Genomic DNA, 18,542 nt, shown 5'->3' on the forward strand with positions numbered 1-18,542 from the left:
AAGCACTGGAATACATCTGTACAATACATATTTTTCGGCGTAAGCTGTATTAAGCCAGCTTTTCACCCTGACTTGACCTTTGTAAGTGTCCAATAATATTCAAATAAAATTTCCCGCGGCTAGGTACGAATGAATACACTTCATTTATTCCATTGGCTGATTTGAGAATAATACCAGTACATTGGAAACATATCCGCGTCTTTGTAACACTGTTTTACTGCATGAAACAATTTTATCTCTAATGAAAAGGCTCAATAGATAGAACAGTTTTACAATCAATTTTCGACATAAATACAATTTGTGCGTTCACCTTTTATTTTCAGAGAATTACCAGCGCAAAAGCGTTTATACTAAAGGCTATATTCTCATATTTAGTACTTACTTGCATTGCATTTCAACCCGCGAGGTTTCGGGTCAATTCGCGGCCAGTGTGTGAAAGTCAGAGTTTATATACAGTTCATCACCGGAGTTCGCAGAAGGGGTTGCGATGATTTCATTGAAGGAAAAAATTGGAATCTATGCTATTTTTGTCTGATGGAGTAAATAGTTCGTTTAGTCGCTTTGTCGATATATCAATATTTTAGGCACAGCTGTTGCCTTGGTCGTGTACAGTTGGCGTAAACAAGCCGTCGTTTCAGCAGCAGAATTGTTACCTAACTTTAATGCATTGCATTCCAATCCGCAAGGTATCAAGGTCAGCTTGCGGTCAGTTGCAGAAATCTTCATATAAACGCCGTCTCGTAAACTTTGTGCACTTGAAGTCTGTTTTGATCAGAAAGATACTAAATAAAGATATTCGGCGATATTATTGTGGTATGTCAATCATCGATTTTTAATATGTTTTTAACATTTGCATGATAAGGATTAATTTTGATAAAATTAATTAGAAATATTTATCCATTTAGACCAGTTTATTAAGCATAAGCACAATAATTCACTATACTATAATTATGCAATTAAATAAGATTCGAGTATTGCCGGCTGACCTATATGCACTCGTTTATTTTTATGTTTCTTGTGTTTTTCTATTCTGTAAATATAGATATCTGAGTAATAATATCACATAAAGCAAAATAAGCCACGAAATCTGGCGCAACACCCCGTAATTGATTTGCTTGTGATGTAGCTAAGAACTGCGCAGAAAAAAGGCATCCGCTACTTTTTATCTCATAGAGATAACTTTTGATCGTTCATAAACATCGACCACAATCAACGCCGTATATCTTTTTTAAAGATATTTCTTGTTTACTCTATGCAACCATATATTTCTGAGTCGGAATACATTATGACAATAACAGAATAAAACGTAAATGTAGAACAATATCACCTAAAATGCAGTCTGCAGTTCTTTTAACTTCTCAAAACAATTTTACAAATATATTGTTGAGCATAACGATTCACTACAATATAATAATGAACATGTTAGTCATTTCAAAGATATAGATCACAGGAATGCACGTATTATATACAATCAAATGAGAAATAATCATCACAGGCATAAGAGTTGATTCGTTGCAACAGATGATGGCATGTTTTGAAATTGTGTGGCAACACAATAAATCATCAAATGAGGATTATACAATTAAACATGACACAAAATAAGAAATCAATTCTAAAAATAGTTTTATTATGAAAGTATTTTTATAACATATTCATGATTAAGCATTTCTAAGCAATACAATAAATCATACAGGTGAGTTGTTTGATAAAAATGTAATACTGAATATGGGTTTGGTGTTGAAAAGAATTCCCGAAGTTCCAAAATGAGTGTTGTGGAAAGTGGGAAACAAAACTATTGTACTCTAAACACCAGGATGGCGTTATGTTTTCCAACAAATATTGAGGCTGTGCTCCTGTTGAAGCAGATAGACTGTGAATCTAAATAGTTAGCAATTATAGCCATCTTCTTCTTGCCTTCACAATCCAGCTGAAGAATGTGGTATCCACAGACCAGCACCTGTCCCTGAGCTGTCACACGAACACATGTTGGGGATCGTAGGTCTGGGTATGTGATGGTGCCGAGTAACATAACATCCCTGGCCAGGTTGAGGACCTTGTGAAGGTCATGGTTAGTGACAAATATCTGGTCACCTGTTGGACTCACTTTACACTTAAATACTGCAAAAGAGATTCGTATCCGTGTGGTTAAATCTTTACAGAATTTTTATGTTTATAAAGCCACGGTTAAGTCTTATTCACACAAACATTATTTATGTAATAATATACATAATGTACTATGATTTTAATTAACTCTTTAGATACAATTAAACATGCAAAATCATTTCATACTGAAACAAAGTGGAGTTCACCTAAATAACATTGAAAATACCTATGGCAACTGACATGCAATGCTTGCAGAAGTAATTATGATATGGCATTCTAAACAATTTTATACGAAATAAACGAAAAACTTTATTTTACGATAGTTTTTATTTACATATAATTCTTTAGGTACGTCATTTAGTTCATGCTTTGCAAACATAATTATATTCAGAGTAATTATTGTTTAAATGCAATTGACATGGAAACAATAAAGTTACACTCCAAATAATATCTGGACATATCCAACATAATATCACCTGTATGATGGCCTGCAGTATCCTCATACAGCTTATTCAACAATTCGCCGCTAATAAAACTTGTCAAGTGCAGTGCCAGTGGCGAGATACAGGTCTTTCTGATCATAAGCAATACCTATACATTTATGTTGAAACTGTAACGTCCTGCCCTTAACCAGCTGCCCAAAATCCACTGAAACAAACTGAACCTCATTTGTGTTATACTCATACACAGAAACAGCTACTTCACTTGGTGTGACTTGACACATGTCGTTTGGAGAGGCAGTTAAATCACAATGTGCCACCACCTGGTATTGGTGATTGAGTAGCTTAACTCGTTTATTGTAAAAAATTGCAACAAGGATCTGATCATTAGAGAAAACACAGATGGCATTGTTATCATATCCCTTACCCCCTCTTGACTCGCTTGGTATTATCACGTCATACGCTGACTTGCCTTGCAAAGTGAATACATGGTTTGGGTCGCCTAGCACAATACTACCCAGACACGACAGTGTAGAGAGGAACTGTTTTGAACTGTTTTCAACAGTATTGAAGTCAGCATGGAATGTAAGTACACTTTCCGCCTAACTGAGTTAACATTCAGGTACGTTTTAGACTGCTTAATTTTTCCCTGACATTTCTTACTAGCAAAAAATGATTTTTTTTTTTTTTTTGGGAGGTGGGGGGGTTTCGGGGGGGGGGGGTCGGGGGGGGAGGAGAGGGGGGGGGGGGGTATGTGTGTAATCATTTAATAGATGATCTTCCAAAAATAAGAAACAACTAAATTATTTTTTTTGTTTGGGGGGGGTCTGGGGGGGGGGGCCGTGGGGGATGGTTTGGGTGGAGTGCATTGTGGTATGTCAGGTAAGTGTTGTTTTGTCAAACTTTAACATAGATTTATCAACAATATGCATACTCTAAGTATAAAGGGGGGCATGATTCTGTCAAAATGCTTGATACAGTTGTCTGCTCTTGTTTATAGGTTGGGGTCATGTTGGTAAACAAGTATGCAAAATATGAAAGCAATAATATGTCAAGGGACACAGTAAATATTTGGGGTAGTACGCAAACTTTAACATAGATTTATAAATAATATGCATATTCTAAGTATAAAAGGGGCAATAATTCTGTCAAAATGCTTGATACAGTTGTCTGCTCTTGTTTATAGGTTGGGGTCATGATGGTAAACAAGCATGCAAAATATGAAAGCAATATGTCAAGGGACACAGGAAATATTTGGGGTAGTACGCAAACTTTAACATAGATTTATCAATAATATGCATTTTCTAAGTTTAAAAGGGGCCATAATTCTGTCAAAATACAGTTGTCTGCTCTTGTTTATAGGTTGGGGTCATGATGGTAAACAAGTATGCAAAATATGAAAGCAATATGTCAAGGGACATTGGAAATATTTGGGGTAGTACGCAAACTTTAACATTTGCACGCAAACGCCTACGGGAATGGCAACGCCGGGGTGAGTAGGATAGCTCCACTATATATATTTCATATATAATAGTCGAGCTCAAAATGCTGTTTGTGTGATGTTCGTGTACAAAAAATATTTATAAGCTTTTGGCGTCTTAAGTTTTATGAGCCTGTGTCTCTTAATGAAAATAACAGTTGACTAACCATCTCAAAGAGTTAACCCGAGTACAGCAGCCACCTGCCTTCAAAGTCCACTTTGGCCATATCCATTGACTTGCACCTGAACATGGATTGGACTGTATACATATAAGGAAAACAACTAACTGCCAGAAAAGGGGTAACTTTTGACTCCAGAAGGATTATTTAAACAAACTTTGTTGAGGACAACCATACAAATTTACACACCAAATATATAACCTCTGACCCTGATGGTTTGATGAGTTTTTTTACAATGATTGACTATCAAGTCTATATAAATCATCGGACCCCTGTGGCATGGCCAGTTATTTGGTTGAATATGTCGAAAGTAAATGTTGAACATCTTTAGGTTAATTTTTTATTTTCAAATGGTCCACTATTCTTTATACTCAACACCTTATAATATGGAATTTAAAGCACTTATTACGTGCTTTAAATGACCTTTTACCATTTAAACCAGGCACTGCTGCCTCGACTCTCTAAATGCCCGTGAATTTTGTGAAAACAAACAACTTATCCTAGAAGTATTTATGAAACCTTGAATTAAGTTCTCCAGTCACAAATCCAATGGTCACAAATAAAAAAGGTAAAAGTCACAACTTTTTTTATTGCATTCTTCGGTACAATAAAGACATAACACATTTGAAGCATATCTCTTTGGCAAGACCTATATCTTTCAGGTTTTGGGGTCAGCATTGATCCTAGTTTCCATAGCAACTGCAAGGGCCTGCTGGCAAACTGGGTACAGGTCAACGCACATGCTCACACAATGCTTCATAGCCTGGAAAATAACATGTTTGCACATTCATGTCCTCTGTTTCCAAAATTGTTAGTATATTGAATACCCGGTATATTTCATTTCAAAATATAAATAAGATGGATTATACCCAAATATTCGTTTCAACCCTTAAATACAGTAGCGTACCTACCTTAAATAACATCAACAATTTCTAATTTTGCAATTCATCTAACCTAAATGTAACTAGAGCTTTGTCACAGACATGACGAATACCCCTACATGCTGCATTGACACATAATATTTTGCATGTCGTCTTCACAAAAAACAGCGAACACTATGCTCAATTTTTATAACGCACTTAGTGACCCCTTGACCTAGTTTTTGACCCAGAAAGGCCCATGTTCTAACTTGGCCTTAAGATCATCTCCATAAAACTTCTGACCATGTTTGGTGAAGATCGGATGTAAACTACTTGAATTAGAGAGCGGACACCATGCTGAATGTTAAATCAAAGTACTGACACTACTGGTGTGACGATGCTTTTGAAGAGGATGGATATATAAGCAACAATAAAAACATCACCACAATTGTTTTTGTGGGTACAAAAATTTTGGGTACGAAACAAAAATGGGTACGAAAATTTTGGGTACAAAAATTATGCCAAAAAAAAAATTTGGGTACGAAAAAAAATTGGTTACAAAAAAAATGTGGGTACAAAAAAAACAAATGGGTACGAAAAATTTTGGAAACGAAAAAAAAAAGGGGGTACAGGGAAGTAGTACCCATGGGAAACTTGACCCATTCAGCGAAACTGGGAGGCGGGTTACATTTTCGATCAAATATAACAAGAAATATCTTTAAAAAGATATTTGAGGTGTATTTTCTGCATCACTTATCTTAAAAACCGTTCTGTTACAGTTAAACGTTTGTGGGTTATAACATAACGCTACGAAGCAGATATATTCAAAACTTGACATGCTCTTTAATTACACCATGCTCTTTAATTTCACATGTATATCATACCAAACTTTATATTTCGTTGTTTCCTTTCCTAAGTTAATGATGGTATGTGTTTGGACGTGATTTCACATGCCCATGTGCATTAACATATAATTATTCTCTTTTGATTATTGTTTTTTTCTCTAATTCAATAAGCTTTAGCATGTTTGTTTGTTAAGTACGGCAATAATTTCATGATGATTCCCGAAAGAAGGTATGCACATAGTCAAATACGAATTGAATACGTGAGTTCGCCCATGAACACATGGTAAGGTTAACTAAATCTCCGCGATATGACCTTATATGTGTTTAAAACAGAAAACAATATCCAACAAACGAATGAATTTTCAAACATAGTGTGTGCACTGATGTGGCTCTGTAATTTCTGTTTGAAAAGTTTATTATTAAAATATGCAAAATGAAAGAGCACGCACAAGAGAGAGGTTCATAGTTATCACGCGGCTATTATGCTGTTTTTATACCATACTTATTTTAACGTTTACAAATGGCAGGTTCGAAATAATTAGTTTTCTTTACACTCATGATCGCGTTAAACGTTGATTATACACGTTTTCATGCGCAATTTATTTACAGAATCACTAAAAATGTCAAATACAATACAGAAAATGCATAGTTATTTCATTGATCTATAAACATATAACGAATTGAATATACATGTAACTGATTTAAAATTAACGTTTGTAAACTATTATTAAATCTTTTTCCCAGAATATGCTGTCCTATTTATAGCTGAGCTTCCTTTACCTTTATCAATGATAATCAGCGAGGTATTCCAATTAGAAAAATCGAGTTATCTCAATCGGACTGGCTCGGTCTTTTACATAGGTCGCTATTTTGAAGAATTTTTTCATGGTATGATAACTTAGACAAGCTGCTTCGCAGCATCGTCAGAAACGCACTAAGTGACCCCATGACCTAGTTTTAGGCCCGGAATGGCCCATGTTCAAACTTGTCCTAGAGATCATTTAGATAAAACTTGTGACCAAGTTTGGTGAGGATTGGATGAAAACTACTTGTATTAGAGAGCGGACAACATGGCGAGGTTTAAAACACACTAAGTGACCCCGTTACCTAGTTTTTGACCTGGCATGGCCCATGTTCGAACTTGACCTACACATCAGCTAGTTACAACTTCTGACCAAGTGTGGTGAAGATCGGATTTAAACTACTTGAAATAGAGAGCATACACCATGCTCAATATGTAAAACGTACTAAGTGACTCTGTGACCTAGTTTTTGATCTGGCATGGCCCATGTTCAAACTTGGCCTTCAGATCACCAACCAACCGACCGACCAACCGACTGACCGACCGACAGACAGACAAGTTCACTCCTATATACCCCACTAAACTTTGCTTGTGGGGGTATAATTAAAACAACTTATTTGATCCTATTTAAAGGAATTGAAAAAAAAAGAAATACTTAAAATCACTTTAATTTAATATGGAATTGATTAAATATTAATTAAAAACATATTGTTGTTTTAAATACACGAGTACAAACCAAAATGCTGCAAATCTTTTTAGATTACCTTATTTAAGTGTTCAAACTCCAGCTCGCCTTTGGACGTCACAGCAGAAATCTGGTTGAGCGACGGCATAAGACCAACCGTGACACTTCCATTGTTCACATGAGCACTGTCCTGAAAAATAACAAGAACAACTGATATATTGGTAACCATTTGTTGAAAAGCACTTTCACTTCTTTGTTAATAATATAACACTAATAAACTAAAATTGCCATTGTCATACATAAAAATTCCCACGGCATACAACTGTGCCAGGGGGGGCACACACGGTTTAGCTTTAAGGACTGGTTTCCCAACAACTGTGCCAGGGGGGGCACACACGGTTTAGCTTTAAGGACTGGTTTCCCAACAACTGTGCCAGGGGGGGCACACACGGTTTAGCTTTAAGGACTGGTTTCCCAACAACTGTGCCAGGGGGGGCACACACGGTTTAGCTTTAAGGACTGGTTTCCCAACAACTGTGCCAGGGGGGGGCACACACGGTTTAGCTTTAAGGACTGGTTTCCCAACAACTGTGCCAGGGGGGGCACACACGGTTTAGCTTTAAGGACTGGTTTCCCAACAACTGTGCCAGGGGGGGGGGGGGGCACACACGGTTTAGCTTTAAGGACTGGTTTCCCAACAACTGTGCCAGGGGGGGGGGGGGGGCACACACGGTTTAGCTTTAAGGACTGGTTTCCCAACAACTGTGCCAGGGGGGGCAAACACGGTTTAGCTTTAAGGACTGGTTTCCCAACAATGCAAGCTCATATTATAATCAAGATATGCTCTAAACATATTTTCAGTATGACATTTCACATGGGCAATTACTGTGAAATTATTATAGCACTTATGCACTGCACTTCCCGTCATTGAGATTTATGAAATAAGACGTTGATACCAGTGTACTTTGCAAGATGTGTCTCATTCAAATTTAAATGTAATAACTTAACATATGGAAATAAGACAGCAGGAGTTATGATTCTTATTCGCAGCACACCTCATCAATGATATCTTCCTACCTATTAAGTTTTAAGATGATTAATTGTACATGGAAGAAAGAGTTTCATGGCTTGCAAATGCCCATCTAGCTATGTGTGAAATTGATACTTCTTTTAGTTTTTCAGATATGCTTTGAACAAAATTTAAGTAAAAACATGAAAAAGGACAAATCTCTATTAGTAGAGGAGCAATTTTAGGTATGGTTCTTGTGCACAGCACATCACCTCGAGATTGTCTAATTCATTCAGTTACTAATTCCTCTTTTATTAATGGGAATGTGCTCTGGAAAAGATTTAATTCCAAAAATCGACAAAGAGCAATAACTCTAGGACCTAGGTCACTCATGAGACATGCAGAAACTAACCTGTTATGTTTGGATTTTGTGATGTTTGTGTTATAAATGTATCATGAGACATGTAGAAACTAACCTGTTATGTTTGGATTTTGTGATGTTTGTGTTATAACTGTATCTTTTATCTAAGTTTTTACTATGTATGACACATAGTTAATATGGTCTGAGACAGAATAGAAAACAAACTGAAGTTTTAACTATAAACGTAAATAACATCAAGTTTACCCTAGACATGGCCCAATTTTGACCCTTGGGCACGATTTGTCTAATTTAGTAGAGCACCACCATATAATGTATACACTTAATATTAAAACCCTGACACTTGAGGTTTCAGAGAACAATTTCTTTAACCTTATTTACTTAATAATTCTTTTTAAATCACGTGAACCTTGAAGTTTCAGAGATTATCTAAACTTATTTAATATACAAGTCTATATAAATCATTTGACTGCTGGGGCATGGCAAGTTTTTACCCAAAGGATAATGATTTTAAAAAGCTTAGAAGAGGACCACATTAAGATGTGACATGCAAAATAACAAACCTCTGGGCATTGCGGTTTCAGAAAAGATCTTTAGTGTTCATTAAATGTATATAAGGTAAACAAGTAACCCCTAGACCAGACCAATTGTTGATCCCTGGGGCAAAGATCAAATTTTGTAGAAGATCACATAACCTGTTACAAAACAATTATTGAACCACTGACCCTTGTGCTTTCACTGGAGAAGATTTTTAAGTTCTTTACTATATAGTCTTTTTAAACTTTCCTATAATAATATGCATTCACCATATGCATGTAACATATGTAACATATATTGAAAAAAATTGACCCTCAGGGTGGTGCTACATTTTTCCAAAGGAGCATTATTTGGCCAAATTTTATATCATTCCAATACACTTTGTTGATGACCACCATAAAATATTCCACACCAAATACAAACCACTGACCTTTGCAGTTTCATAAAAAAATATTATTATACTTATTTAATTTACATGTCTATATAAATCATGTGAACTCTAGACAATGTAACAAACCAAATAATAAAGCCCTTACGCTTGTGGTTCCAGAGTCATTGTTTGAAGTTTTAATGTTTAAAATCTAATTTTAGCTTTTGTGACCTAAATAGACAACTTGCAGTTTCTAAAAGAAGATTTTAACAAGAAATGTGTTTGTCAGAAACACAATGCCCCCTACTGCGCTGCTTTGATTTTGTTTTTTGACCTTTGACCTTAAAGGATGACCTTGACCTTTCAGCACTCAAAATGTGCAGTTCCATGAGATACACATGCATGCCAAATATCAAGTTGCTAACTGAAGGGACATAGAAGTTACTAGCATTTTTCGAAACCTAAATGCGAAACCTAAACGCAAAGTGTGACGGAAGGACAGACAGACGGTCTGATCACTATATGCCCTCCTTAGGGGGCATTAAAATTGTTTACTTCATAACTCTATATAAATCATGTGACCTCTGGGGCATGTCCTGTTTTGACCTCAGGGACATTATTTGAAGAATCTTAGTAGAGGACCTCTAGATGATGTTACACACCAAATGTCTAACAGAATAGTTTATTTCGACTTTAACATACATATATATACATTAACAGCATGTGTGTCAATTAAATACAATACATACATCATTTTGAACGAAGATCAATTTAAAAGAAGGAAATACACATGTTTTCATGAGAATGTCATGTGGATGAGGTTCATACAAATTGACCACATAATGTCAAACAAAGTTAAATAATTTCAACAAGAATTACATTATTCTGTATTATTTTCTTTGTGAAAATCATTTTTATTTTATACTACATATATAGGGAAATAACATTTTAAAGCACTTCATACAAAATATGCCTACTTTTCTTAGCATTACTTTGTTTGAACTATTACCCGTAAGTAGTTGAAAAACTACTATTTTGATGTGATCTATGTAGCATTTTGGAATTGATGTATTCCTAACATTAGCATAATAAGGACATTTACGAACAAAGAGACATTCATCCTCGATATCATTAGAGCCCTGACCCGTGTGGTTTAAGAGATTTCTGAAGTTTTCATTCAAAAAATCTTTCTAAGCTCAAGCGACCTACATTTGAAACAGACAGAAACAATTTTAACAACTTTAAAAAGAGTCCCCCAATTTACATTCCTGTTCAGTTTTATTACAATCAGCTCAACAGTTCAGGATACGTGGCAACAAGACAAAGTTAAGGAATGCATGCTCAGACAACATAATATCCTAAAAGCTCCCCATAAGCCTTATGTGCTCAGGTGATACAAAAAAGAGTAAGTCCTAGGCATCATAAAAAGACATATATGAACTTCAACTTGTTTAAGTCAATTTATTAAGAAAAACATAGTGGAATGGAAAGGTAAATAACCCTTAAGTAAATACATCTATTAGTATTGTCATCAACAAAAAAAAACAAAAAAAACAACAGGGTATTGAAGACTTGACATTATACATAGCAAGAGAACAATCGCATAGACCTAAATGAATAAGACATGTGATATTGTCTATTATTGTCTATTATTGTCTAGATACACATTCTGACCAAGTTTCATCAAGATTGGATTAACAATTGTTGAGAATAACAAATCACTATAAGTGAATCATGTACGTGCATGTATGTGTTTAAATTGTGTGGAAACACAATAAATCATCCAGTGACATAATGCAATTAAAAAAATCACTAAAAAAGAACACATGCTGCCAAAAAATTTATTATTAATTTACTTTTGCAGACATATTCATGATTTGATAATATAAAGAAACGCAATAAATCATTAGTTATGTAACTGAATATGAGTTTGGTGTTGCCAAGAATCCATGTTGAAAGTACATGTCCCAAAATGTTTGTACTGCAACTTGTTCAACAAAAATATACTTTAAACACCAGGATTTTTCTGCCAAAACTATTTCCCACAATAATTGAGGCTGTGCTCCTGTTGTAGCAGACAGACCGTGGGAAATTAAGTCCATCTCTGCTGGTAGCAAGAGTTGCCAGCTTCTTCCTGCCTTCACCATCCAGCTGTAGGAGAGTCTTGGATAACTCTCCACAGACCAGCACCTGTCCCTGAGCTGTCACGTTTATACCACATGGGGATTGCAGGTCTGGGTCTGTGAAGGTGCAGAGTAGTGCTTCATCTCTGGCCAGGGTGAGGACTTTGTTATGGTCATTGTTAGTGACAAATATCTTGGCACCTGATGGACTCACTGTACACTTATATACTGCAAAAGAGAGAGTATCAAGTATGATATTAAATTATATTAATTACTTTTACGTCTTATTCACACTAACAATTTTTTATAATTAATGATTTTTTTTACTATTTATATTCAATTATGTATTCATGCATTATAAGTTTATGCTGAAATCCTGTGATGTACACTTTGATAACATATTTCCCAATTTCTAAATGTGCTAACTACAATACAGAGCTTACTGACATAATTATGATCATGGTATTATTAAAGACGGTCTTTTATACAGCCACAACTTTCATACAATAAAGAAATTCTGAATGCATAGTTGTTGTTTCTTACCAATTTGGGCTGATATTCAGCTCCAACCCCAATCTCAAAAAGTATATATAATTCCAAATGACTCCTTAAAGTTCCCAATTGAAGGTTTAAAAAAATATAATAATAATACTAATTTCAACATTTACTTCATTTCCCCATCCAGCTCTAACAGTTAAGCTTAGGTAAATATACAACTAAAATTCTTATAGTCTCAATTTTAAAGTATAATCATCTTTCCATTTATGTCAAAATGACACTTTTGTTCCCAATTCAAAGGGCCCCAGGCCCCATTTTAAAACAGGTGAAACAAAAGCTGTGTTTGTGAAACACAATGCTTCTGCTCTTTAAATCCGCACGGCAGCTTTTTTAGGAACAAGGTTTCATTTTGAATGTAAAGGTCACAGTGACCTTGACCTTTAACCTAGACCTGAATGAGATGCATGCACATGTGAAGTTTAAAAAAAAACATAGACCCAAGAGTTTTCATTTTATGAGCAAGGTTAAAGTTTTGGGACAGAATGACAGACAGACAGACAGACAGACAGGCCAAAAACAATATACCCTCGATCATTCGATCCGGGGGCATAACAAACAATATGAAAAAATGTTGAGGAAAGGGAAGACTCGAGTATAAAGTTATATAGTTCATGATATGCATACATATTTTTATATGGAATCCATAATTGTATCTTATACAAATAATATGAGAACTACCGGTATAAAGATGGACAATTGTTAATACATTTCCAAATAATATCTGGATATATCCGACATAATATTACCTGTATAATCACCTGTGGAATCCTCATAAAGCTTATTCTCCAGGTCTCCATTCATTGAATACTTGTAAAGTGCAGTGTTAGAGGTGAGATACAGGTCTTCCTGATTATGTGCAATACCCTTGCATTCATGTTGAAACTGTAACTTCCTGCCTTTAACCAGCTGCCCACCATTCACTGAGACAAACTGGACCTCATGTGTCTCATACAAATCCACAATTACAGCTTCTTCACTTGGAGTGATAACACACATGTCACATATAGAAGCAGTTAATTTGCAATGTCCCACCACCTGGTACTGTGGATTTAGCAACTTAAGCCCTTTATTATTAAATCTGCAAGAAGGATTTGATCATTCGAGAGAACACAGATGGACCAGATACCACAGCTACTTGAATCATTTGGTATTCCCACATCATACTCTGACAGCCCTTGCACAGTGAATACATGGTCTAGGTCACTTGCCACAATCCTCCCCAAACATGACAGTTTAGAGAAGAGCTGTTCAATATCAATGTCAGCCTGGAATGTAAGTATGCTTTTTACCTGAACTGACTTCTTCTTCAGATATGTTTTAGACTCATTAATTTTTTCCAGACATTTCTTACCAGCAATAAATGAAAGTTCCGCTTTGCCCTTATTAACAATGTCATGTATTGTGTCACTGAGACGTTTAAGTTCATTTTTAAGCTTGCAGCAATTGTCCAAATCAGTCTTGAGAGAAGCTTTTAGACTGGCTATTTTATCATCTAGCTCTTTCATGGTGTTTTTTTCAATCTCATCTAACATAATATTTATTTTCTTGCGTGTTTGACGTATATCATCCAACTGTTTGTTGTGCGAGACATGCGAAGACTGCATGTTGGTGTTTTCAAGTTCCTTCAGCAATTCCATAATAGTTTGAATCTTTCTTGAAAGTTGCTGCAGGTCTGGAATAGGTCCTTTGATCGACTCGGATATCAGGGTTACCTTTGCACATTGTCTGAAAGGAAAACAATACTTAAATATTTATAAGTGCTTTTAATGGCCATTATGAAAAATTTGTCATAGCTTTGGTTGATCATGTTTCTTCTTTTTTTCAAAATGCTTTTTCAGGTAATAGATTAGTTTAAAATATGGAATGTATTAATGCTTATATGTATACCGTAATTTCTATTTTTAATAGACACACCTTTAATATTAACTAATATTGTACATTGGTTCAAATTATTCAGATGAACAAAAAGTCCATATTAATTTGCAAATGATCTAAACAATGCTATATTTAATGGTCTATTTATGATGTTAAACATATTTGAAAGCAAATACATGACTGAATTACCTGTGATTTATGAACGCACAAGTAGTGCATGCACAGCTTACTGTGGTCATTGCAAAAAATTTCCAGACTTTTGTCTTCATGACGGTCACATTTCTGAATAAAATCCTCCACTTCCTTTGACACTGGCCACTTACTTGTGTCTTCCCTTCCGTATAGCACATGTTTACCAAACAACTGACCATGCAGGTTAATACATTTTCCGCCAGAAAACTTGAGACACTTATGGCAGTAAAACTCTGCCCATTGATCAATTTTGTGCTCCAGACATGGCAAACATGTTTGTTATCTATTTAAATGAAACAAAAGGTCCTCGATGGCCCTGAAATGCTCACCTGAGTTTGAGGTAAACAATTAGTAGAAAGTTTTAGAACATGTTTGTTATCTATTTAAATGAAACAAAAGGTCCTCGATGGCCCTGAAATGCTCACCTGAGTTTGAGGTAAACAATTAGTAGAAAGTTTTAGAACATGTTTGTTATCTATTTAAATGAAACAAAAGGTCCTCGATGGCCCTGAAATGCTCACCTGAGTTTGAGGTAAACAAATAGTAGAAAGTTGACTTGCTGACCTAGCTTAAGGACACAGATGACCTAAATTTCAAAATTGACCTAGGCATTGACAAGAGATTCACATTCTGACCACTTTTTATCAAGATAAGGTTGCATCTACATAGGTAACAAGGCTTTTCTAAGATTTGACTAAGATACCTAGTAAAAGGAGACACATGACCCAGATTCAAATTCGTGTATATAAACACAATATAATTAGACCAAGTTTCATTAAGATTGAGTAATAAATGTAACCTTAACAGTGAATAGAGGATTTTTTTCCAAGATTTGACATGGCCACCACTTTTGTTGACGCATATTACCCACATTAAATGTGGCCTCTACAGTAATAAATGTTTTTCTTAGCTTTGACCTCATGACAATTTTTTGGTGCACATGTCCCAGATTTGAACTTGACCTAGATATTTTGAAGATAAACATTCACAGCAATTCTGAGCAAGATCCATAAAAATTGGATGAACTAATAAATGCGTCACAGACACTTAAGCCCCCACATGTTCGGACACAGACAAATCCACTAGATATTTGACAGAAGACATTACATACCATATAACCAATCTCTGGGTCCTGCAGTTAAAGTTATTACTATACACATAAAAGGACAGCAAGTACACCCTAGGAAGAAGACAATTTTCACCCAAGAGACATAATTCGAGCACACTTGAAAACTTACTCCCACACAATTTTAACATCAAAAACATATAAAACCCCTGGCCCAATTGGTTTCAAAAAATGATTTTCAAACTTATTAACTAGTATATTAATCTATATGTATTCTTGTGACTCTTGGGAAAGGCCAGTTTTTGCCCAAGGGGCATCATTTGAACAAATTTGGTTGAGGACCAACATACAATCGTGCATGCCAAATAATAAACCTCTCAGAATTTCGGTTTCAGAGAAAATCCTTTTTATGTTTTACTAAACAGTCCAACCTTACTTAGCGGTAGGTGAATATAGTGGTCACCTAGCTATAGGGGTCAATATACATTACCCTGACAAAATTAATTCTATATACACACAAGTGTAATGGTAATCTGGCGGCAAATGGCCAGTATATTTCAGTATAAAATCAATTTTTCACCTGTGTTAAGCAACCATGAGAGGGTCATTTTGATGTGTGTAAAGTACACACTCAAATCAATCTGCATAATGGTCTCATATCTCTGATGTTGTAGCATCTAGTGTGTGTCTAATGTGAGCTCAAAAATCTAATTGCTGTTATTGCCTTCTATATGATTAATGCTGGCCTCTGTTAGATAAATCATAGGGTCTTGAAAAGTAGAAGGTAACAGCTAGTAAGAAATTATTGCTAATAAAATGACTTCTTATCACAACGTTGAGGAAGTAATAACACAACTTAGACTTTTCTAACACAACACATTTCAAACTTGAATATCTCAGTAATGAGTAAAGATTTTGATTAAAAATTTAACCTAATCAAAGTATGATCATTTTACTACATTCTTTGCAAGCTCACCATAAAATCATTCATATTTGATGATCTGATGCTTAAGCATGTAGGCTAGGTAAGTGTCATCTTTTTAAATGTGGAAATGGTGAAAAGCTTTATATTTTTAATTTTATTTCAAAGTCATCATTTAAGGTGGTTTCTTACACCAGGAAAACATTAAATTAATACAAAAGATAATATTGCTTGTATGAATATTCAGGAGCGCAACCATAAAATTGGCATGTTGAGAGACTTAAGCGTTTGATCGTCACGGATATTTGATTTAATTGTGAGCTTGCATATAATGTAGTGAAATGATCACATGTATAATTTTAACTTGAAATCTTTACTAATCACTGAGACATTTAAGTTTGAAGAGTATAGCGTTATAAAAGTATCCCAGTTCTTGTTGCGTAAGAAAAGTCTCCAAGTGTACATGGATTTGAAAAAAACATTTTCAGATCATTCTTTAGACAAGCTATCTTGCATACATGTTAATAGTAAATAAGAGATAAACAAGGAGTTGCAAATGCAAGTTTGTCAGTTTAGTGAAGGCAGTGATATGTGTGAAACTGTTGCATCTGGAAAAAGGTTAGCATGTAATGGCTCACTAGTTATCTGTTGGATAAAACGCAAGTGCAGAGTGGGATTAAACATAAGCATCAAATAATGGAAGAGTATCATTGAGTCAAATAGGAGTGTAGGATAGATGAGCACTACATTGGGTTGAACAACCTTAATTTTAAGTGGTTCACAGAGGCTACAGCTGTTTGAATTAAAATACTTGCAAAACAATATTAATTAGCTTTTGCTGTCTGTTTCTTTAAATTAAAATGGTATTATCATCTGACAAACCATCTTAAAGTGGTAACCTGAGTACAGCGGCCACCTGCAAACAACAGCCACTCTGGCGATTTTCCTTGACTGGCCCCTGTTCACAGGTTGAACTGTATACATATAAGGAAAACAAGTAACCCTTTGAACGAGTTAAATTTTGACCCAGCAGGAATATTTAAATAAACTTAATAGAAGACAACCATACACTTGGAGACTTTTCTAGCGCAACATTTTTCAAACTTGAATATCTCAATTATGAGATAAGATTTTCAATAAAAAATTCACATGTGATAATTTGAATTGATTCTGGGCAAGCTCACGATAAAATCATTCATCCGTGACCATCAGACGCAATAGCCATGGCCCATGAGGTATGTATTAAAAATATTTTTTAAATGTATGGCACATATGAATATTTAGAATTGCCATGGCGCATTTTGGATAATTGCAGGCTTCCTACTCTTTATTATTCTAAATTTATTTCAATTTCATCCTTTTAGGTGGGTTTTTATAGCAGGAAATATATCATTAATAATACAAAATGTATGGCCCATATGAATATTTAGAAGCGCAACGGCTCACTTTGGAAAATTGCAGGCTACCCACCCGATGTGCTAAAGCATCATATCGTCACTCATGCTTGCGCCAAATGTAGTCAAATTATCACATGTGCAATTTTAGATACAAAATCTCATAAGTGAGTTATTGAATTTTGAAAGTTGTTACGTTAGGAAAGTGTCAAATACATAATAGTAAACCCCTGTGGTTCCATAAAAGATTTTTACAATTATTTACTATTAAAGTCTAAATAATTCATGGAACCCCTGGGGCATGGTCAGCGTATTCAAGTTTGTTGGGTAAGTTTTATGTCCATAGACAGACGGACAAACAGAAGCAGATAACCATGGTGAATCCAGTACATCCCCTCACATAAGTGTGAAGGAGATTAAAATAAATTAACTTTTAAGTAAAACAAGACTAATGCCAAGCAATATATGTCCCCTATATATTATTTTTTGTTGTTGCCATAGCAACCATAATTTTTGACATAGGAACAAAATTAAAAGACGTGCATAATCTCCATATTGCCATCTGACCATGTTTCAAGTTTCATGAAAAAATATGAAGAACTTTTAAAGTTATCACAGGATCCAGAAAAGTGTGACAGACAGACAGTCAGACTCACAGACAGACGCACAGAGCGCAAACCATAAGTCCCTCCGGTGAAACCGGTAGGGGACAAATAAGCCATT

At 35.2% G+C, this 18,542-nt stretch overlaps 2 protein-coding genes across 2 annotated transcripts in view; both read right to left on the reverse strand.

Annotated features, from left to right (window-relative positions):
• Nucleotides 1-4,771: 4,771 nt before the first annotated feature.
• LOC127845129 (exosome complex component MTR3-like) overlaps nucleotides 4,772-18,542 on the reverse strand; it is a 34,010-nt gene continuing 20,239 nt past the window's right edge. Inside the window, exons 8-9 of the mRNA XM_052375847.1 lie at nucleotides 7,474-7,584; nucleotides 4,772-4,965 (exon numbers count right to left, since the gene is read on the reverse strand). Coding sequence (XP_052231807.1) covers nucleotides 4,861-4,965; nucleotides 7,474-7,584 — 216 coding nt within the window. The 3' untranslated portion in view covers nucleotides 4,772-4,860. The remainder of the gene's footprint in view (nucleotides 4,966-7,473; nucleotides 7,585-18,542) is intronic.
• On the reverse strand, nucleotides 11,421-13,917 carry LOC127845132 (uncharacterized). The gene is made up of 2 exons (XM_052375851.1): nucleotides 13,117-13,917; nucleotides 11,421-12,040 (listed from the first exon to the last, which is right to left on the reverse strand). The coding sequence occupies exons 1-2, from the start codon at nucleotides 13,364-13,366 to the stop codon at nucleotides 11,682-11,684; spliced, it is 609 nt and encodes a 202-aa protein (XP_052231811.1). The 5' UTR covers nucleotides 13,367-13,917; the 3' UTR covers nucleotides 11,421-11,681.

This window comes from Dreissena polymorpha, chromosome 9 (genome assembly GCF_020536995.1).
Source record: "Dreissena polymorpha isolate Duluth1 chromosome 9, UMN_Dpol_1.0, whole genome shotgun sequence".
Lineage (NCBI taxonomy): Eukaryota > Metazoa > Mollusca > Bivalvia > Myida > Dreissenidae > Dreissena > Dreissena polymorpha.